We start from the raw sequence: 6972 nt of genomic DNA, 5'->3' as shown, positions 1-6972 counted from the left end.
AAATTCTCAATAATAGTTAAAAAAACACAGCTGAATGATTAATTTATAAATATCAATGTTTTAGAAGTTATGTATGTAATTGTTCCTTTTTTTGTATTACTACATTGCAGTGCAAAGTTTACACGATCAGTTGAAATGCATCTAATTTAGGGTTACACAGATCGCAGGACTACCTTGTCAAGACCGTTCTCCGAGCAGTGCCACCATTAGAGGAGCGATTCAACATCAGCACAGAGATCAACGACGACGGAGATCTAACGCCGAAGAGCAGGCGCGTGAGCGGCTGGAACTTCGAGGATGGCTTCGAGCGGCTTCCCGTTTTCACGAAAGAGTCATTAGAACATGATGAAGAAAACCGGTTCGAAAAATTGGTTGAAAGTTCCGATCAACAGCGAGAAATGCTCGCGAATGTTGTGGAGAGCTGCGATGGAGTAGTGGAGGAGAGGGAGAAGTGGATGGTTGAGATTGTGAAATATCTGAAGAAGACGGTGGATGGAATGAGCTTGGAACTGCAGAGGGAGAAGAGTAGGAATATAGAGCTGGAAGAGGAGATTAGCAGGTTGGTGGTTGGAAAAAGATGGGAGGAGGAAGAAGACAAGGAATGAAATGTGAATGTTGCTTTTGGATTGTATTTGGAGTTGGTAAAGTTTAGTGCTTTTAATTCGTTTCTGATCAGAAGTTGTTTTGTTGCTGGATGGTATGTTCTGTTGCTTACAATAGTGTTTCTCTTTGAAAATAAGCTGCACGACTATGCGTTAACTTTTATAGGTGTGTTGTTAGGTGTTTTTTTTGGGCTGTATACCCTAGTGCTATATTTATATCTATATAGTGGATCCCGAATTATCTTTTGTGAACACAACTCTAGAGTTAAAGCCGAGTGAATGAAAGAATAAAGTGAACCAAGAGTTCCTGTGGAGAGAATTGGGGCAGTTCAAATGGCCCGGGTTATTCATCTTTTGCCAATGTTTCCTAGGTTGTTGAGTAGGTTTTATGTCAGGTGGTACGAGCAACAAGACGGTCGACTCGAGCCTACTGGCCTTGGCGGGATATACACATGCTCTGACACCTATCACAAAAAAAAAAAAAGTAGTCAGAAAAGAAAGAAGAAGAGAAATGGTTGATCCTTAGTAAATCGACCAGGTTGTTTCTTCTGATGGGTCCGAAAGACGGTTCCCAAAAAAGCTCTGGAAAGTTTTGGTCTGAGCCAAGGCAGGGCTGTGGTTGACTTGTCAGTCACATTCGGTGAAAGCTTCCAATGATCATCGTAGCTCAAGGGCAGAGCTGGCGATTGTCCCTTTGTTGCTGCTCCCAAGGGAAAAGGGAAGATATGCCATAGAGGGAGAGGAAGGTCGTCCCTTGACTTGGTCCAAGCTTAAGAGGCTCATGGGTATGTAAAGAATTTCTTTTGACTTTGGCTGGTGCAGTAACTTAATGTTCCTTTTTAAACATGGATGTGTCGATTGAGAAGAAGGATGTCAAGGTGGCGGACTGTCGAGAGATGTGTTTACTCGGTTCTTGTCATTCCTACAGAGTCCTTTGATGCGATCATCCTCCCCTTTTCCATCGATCGACACGGACGGAGGCTCTAAGCAGGACCAACTGGTGTACCAGAAACCCCCTCATGGGTTAGTTTCATGTTAGGTGCACAAGATGGTAAAGGTTCTACACCATACAACTGAAAAGTTTCGTCGACTCATCTGCGCTGGGAAGGATGGCTCATTGCTAATGTCTGGATGTCACCTTTCAACAACAATCGATTGTCATCGCTTTGACTGAAAGGAGAGTTCGCATCACAACTTGGTTTCCTGAACGACGTCCAAGCTGATATGGGTTCTATTCGCAATTTGGTAGTTAGGAGTTGATTCCATAATGAGGTCGGCCGGATGGAGCAGATTAGGCTTGATGGAGAGATGGTCCTCCAAAGGTTGCTTGAGAAGGGTTATGCCTCATCTGAAGCCACGGAGGACCCATTTATTAAGCATTTTGTTATTATTTGTAATAAAGTAATATTTTGATGAATTTGAAATGACAATTGGTGCGACATTTATGTTTATGTGGCTCTTCGGTTAGCACACCCGCCTCATAAATAGGGTTTGGGGTTGCCTTATTTTGCTTTTGTACTTTGTTTTCTAAGACTTTCAATTTCTCCTTCTTTGTCTTCCGAGACTGTAATGGGTTCGAAGTATTCTCCGATTCATTTTAGCACTGTATCGGCGATCGATCCATTCTTCATGACGAACAAGAGGGTAAAAGACCTCCATGACAGGTATGTGAAGAATTCTCAGATTATTCTCCGCAGGATGTCAGTCGAGGGGTGAACGACAGACAATGTTAGCCCTTATCTGGTGTTCTACCACGATCAGTTTAGGTGCGGTCTCTGGCTACCCATATGGCCTGAGCTCAGGAGCGTCTTAACCAAATACAGTGTTATCCTAGCTCAAGTTCTGTCGAACTCCATTGCAACCATCGTGAATTTCTTCATGTTCTGTTGTCGCTTCAACATTTTCTAGTAGACCAATATTTTCAGCCATTAATTTTCCTTCAAGATCAACAAAGAGGGGTTTGTTATATTTTTGCCTGGGCGAAAGCTTTGCTTGCTTAGTGTTGAAAAGAATATTAAGACTTGTGAAAAAAGTTCTTAATCAGTTTTATGTCTTGCCACTGAAAGATTGTTACCTGCCTGTGAGAAGTGGTGGGTAGTAAGCAGAAGACCTTACCAGCCAATATGCAACCCGTCCAGGAGGTGCTGGAAAGGAGCCCAATGTCGGTTCCCCAATATACTGCAAAACAAATGGTGAACCAAGTGATGGAAGGGAAAATGACCCCGAGTGACTCAAGGGCTTTAGATGCCAACGAGTCTACTAAAGTAAAAGCTGGGAGGAAGAAGAAGACAAGGAATGAAGTATGAATGTTGCTTTTGGATAGTATTTGGAGTCACTAAAGTTTAGTGCTTTTAATTCGTTTCTGATCAAAGGCAGTCATATTGCTGGATGGTATGTTTTATTGCTTACATTAGTCTTTCCTCTTTACAAAATAAGCTACAAAATAGGTTGTACGACTTTGTGTTAACTTTTATAGGTTTGTTCTTAGGCTTTTTTTTGCGCCAAATATTCCTCTTTTGAAAATTTTTGTTTAGGATTTAATATATATATATATATATATATATATATATTTTTTAAAAAAAATATTAATTTTGAAAAGTAACATTTTAATTTCAAAACATGATACTAACAAGATCTCATTTATTTAATAGTTTAAATAAACAAGCACAACACCACGAGTAATGCACCTATCCCAAAGAACAAACACATTACTAGATAATGAGACTCAATTAAATAAACTAATGAATTCATGACATTCATTTAGTATGCGAAACCTTTTAATGTTGACCGACAAGTTCTCTTATCTAATATAAAGATTGGATAGAGTTTATATTACATAGGTTCTTAAAGCTCCCTATAGAGGCAATCTCTTATGGTTAATTACATCTCAAATAACCGAAGTCATTTAAGTAAACTATCGATTTAGATGAAAGGTATTTGTCTTCAAGAATTTCAAAGGATTTCTAGATGGAAAATAAAATGCGTAAACATAAGAAAAATTTGTTATATAATGCTGCTAAATAGGTGGATTAATTTAAAGTTTTGGGTATGACGCCCCTGCTTAAGGTGCTCATGGCCTTCCAACATCCTGGGTTCATCGGTTGCCTAGACTATTAACCAACAAGATAAAAAGACCTATCCACTATTACCATAGTAATGATAAATGTAGATATCCTAAACTATTGAGTGGTTTGAGTTGTCTTCATTAGTAGCTGTGGGTTAATTTATTATAGGGCGCCTACGTAGTCTAAGAGGCTTAAAGGCTCAATATTTTATATAACATAGTCCTTAGTACTAGCTAAGGATATCAAAGTATCTAACTTAAGATTCTAGACTTATACTAGGGGTATGTGTGGACCTAAGTTTTATTTCTAAGTTGGCTAGCCTGGAGTTCACAGTTCATCTGCCTAAGTATGATTTCCCTTATTTATGTTGCTTAATTTTAGTTAGTTTTGGGGGGTTGTTATTTTAACTTTGATTTTAGCTTGTTTTCCTAATTTGTCGATTAACATAAAAATCAAGTGTTGTTGCTTGAAAATTTTGCATTTGGTTTTCTATCTTATGTTGATGTTCTTTTGTGTGGTTTATTATTCTATGTTTGAAATTTATAAGCAACATTCAAAGATAAGATTTTACTACTATGTTATTTAGTTATACTTCCATATTTAAAATTTAAGTCATATTCATATGATTAAATATAAAAGACTTCATTTTTCACATACAAAAATACCTTTTTGTAAGCATAACACACCATAATATATATTTATCATGAAAGAGTGTATTTTATTCTACAAAAATGCTTTAATTAATCATATGAATATATTAAACATTAAATATACAAGTGTTCATAAATTTGTACTATGGTTTTGCATGTATATATGGTTAAACATATAACTTGTAAATTTCTAAACTGAAATTTACAAAGCTATATGTAAACACGTAACTTTTCTGTGGATTTTACACTTAAAACTCCTGTCGTAGATTATGAAACTTAGAAATTTTTTTACAAAAAAAAAAAAAAAAAAAAAAAAAATGAAAAAACTTGATTTAAAGCTAAAATAATATTTTAGAAAAGTAAGCCCAAGATGATGAAATATTTCTTAAGAAAAGTGAAATTAGTTTTTAAGACTTTGAGGAGGTTTTGAAAAATGATTTTCAGAAACTTAATTTACTAGATTTATTTTAAATGATCTTTTACAAATGAAATTGGTTGAACATTAAATAACTCTAAAATTTGGAATTTTAAAACACAACAAACATAGCTTAAGTATTAGAACAAATTTAACTTAAAGTTAATTTAAAAAGAGTTTAGTTGATTTTTAAAACATAACACTTTTGGTTTTTATAAAAACTAAGTTTATTTGAAAAGGGAGGTATGTTGGTTATCCAAAACATAACACTTTTGATTTCTTATAAAAAAATTATTAATTAAAGAACATTTAATTAAAGTTATTCCATAAGGAGTTAGTTTGATTTTTAAAACATAGGAAAAATAAGTTTTGTTAATTAAGCACATTTAATTTAAGTTGTTTCAAAATAATTTCAGGTTGATTTTTAAAACATAACATTTATGATTTCATCAAAGCAAGTTTGTTAATTAGAGCACATTTAATTAAAGTTCTTTTAAAAGGGAGTTAGGTTGGTTAAAAAAAAAAAAACTTTGATTTTATATAAAATTTTTTTGTTAATTAGATCACATTTAATAAAGTTGTTCTAAAAGGGAGTTTGGTTGGTTTTTAAAGCATAACCCTTTTGATTTTGATTTTGTGTGTGTGTGTGTGTGTGTGTGTGTGTGTGTGTGTGTGTGTGTGTTATATAGAACTTTCAATTCAATGTCTCATTGTGTGTGTGTGTGTGTGTGTGTGTGTGTGTTATAGAGCTTTCAATTCAATGTCTCAATTTTTTTTCTTAAAAAAGTTGTTTTCTTCTTTAAAAATTTCATGTAATTTGTTAGTGTAAAATTAATAAAAGATGTGAATTTTCATAAGCTAAATTTATAAACAATCCTAAGCCTTTGCATATGTTTACAAACACCTAATTGCTTCTTGGAGGTGTTGTGGTGGATATAAAGTATTGAATGTTTATTCATTTGTACTTGAGAATGCTTATGAAGTTAACAAAGATGCAGGTGTGACAAGTTTAAAGTAGTTCTTAAAGAAGAGTCGTAAGAAATGTAAAAGATTGAATGAAAATTATCAATCTCATCAAATATAGAACAATTATTTAAAGCAATGAAAATTCTAAATCCAAATATTTATTCTTAAGAAAAAACTACTTAACAATTTAGTAATATCTCTGAGCACAACATGCTACTTAGGTTAACATTTAAGAGGAATAATAGAAGGAAAATGAGGAAAAAGAGGTTGGTGGCCATTAGCAAATGAATGAAGGGTGTTAGTAACATATTCTTAATACTTCCTCCATTTCAAAATACATTAAGATTGGCTAACGATACTCTAAATAAAGCACTAAAAGATAGAAATACATAATATTTTTTAATATTCTAAATTTAGGTTTCTTGATTGTGCTCTTAATTGAGAATTTATAACTGGGTATTTTATCTCTTTCTCAAACTATAACCTAACCATTTGTAATTAGACTTTCAGCTTGACTATTTTGATTGACAAGATATTTTAAATCATCTAAAATGATAAGCTATAATGTTTCAAAAAAAATTTTAAATAATAAAACCTGAGTAATTATGATTGAGTATCAATGAATCTCCTCAGATGCCCATACTTATATGCCCATGACTAAAAGTCAAGGCACAATGCTACAAATAATTTTGCATATTGGCACAATGAGTAAACATATGGAATAAAGTTTGGCAATTTTTTTTTGTAAACATAGCTAGATCATAGATTGTTTAATTTCATAATGAATACATATTGATTTCTTAATGCAAGTTGACCACATTTGAAGCCACCCTTAACTTTATTTGTGTTTGGCATATAGAGATGAGTTGTTCGGATAAGCAGCTTTTGGCTATTGTACCTACTTTTATCTAAGGGCGAGTATGCTTAAGAAACTATGGGCTTTTATGAGATTACTTTTTGTGTTTATGTTTTAGTGTCTTCATTTTTTATTTTAAAATTTTATTTATTTAGTGCATTTTTTATTTTAAAAAATAGATGAATTTAATTTTTAAAATATTTAAAACATCTAAAATATTATTTTGAATGTTTAACATATCAAATATATTTTATTTTAAATAGAAATATAAAAAAACAAATAATAATAATAAAATGTTAAATTAAAAGTAATCTAAAAGCCCCCTAAGAAATTAGATATATTTCCACACAACTTTGCTTGGGTGGCCTACAGACAAAGTAAGCTTATTTTAGTAGTGTTTGAGGCACCATTTGGGGGG

General features: G+C 33.3%; 1 protein-coding gene across 3 annotated transcripts in view; it reads left to right on the top strand.

Moving 5' to 3' along the window:
• Positions 1 to 6972, top strand: part of LOC110025648 (serine/threonine-protein kinase BLUS1) — a 19305-nt gene that overhangs the window by 7327 nt on the left and 5006 nt on the right. For 2 of the 3 annotated variants that reach the window (XM_020726247.1, XM_020726238.1), the window contains exon 3: positions 161 to 697. In XM_020726247.1, the coding sequence (XP_020581906.1) occupies positions 161 to 605 (445 nt within the window). In that variant the 3' untranslated portion in view covers positions 606 to 697. Of the gene's footprint in view, positions 1 to 150; positions 698 to 6972 lie in introns of those variants that run through there. The other variant, XM_020726255.1, reaches the window with a different exon arrangement.

The sequence above is a fragment of the Phalaenopsis equestris genome, unplaced genomic scaffold (assembly GCF_001263595.1).
Source record: "Phalaenopsis equestris unplaced genomic scaffold, ASM126359v1 Scaffold000002, whole genome shotgun sequence".
NCBI classification, from domain to species: Eukaryota; Viridiplantae; Streptophyta; class Magnoliopsida; order Asparagales; family Orchidaceae; genus Phalaenopsis; species Phalaenopsis equestris.
This window is presented reverse-complemented; position numbering and strand designations above follow the sequence as displayed.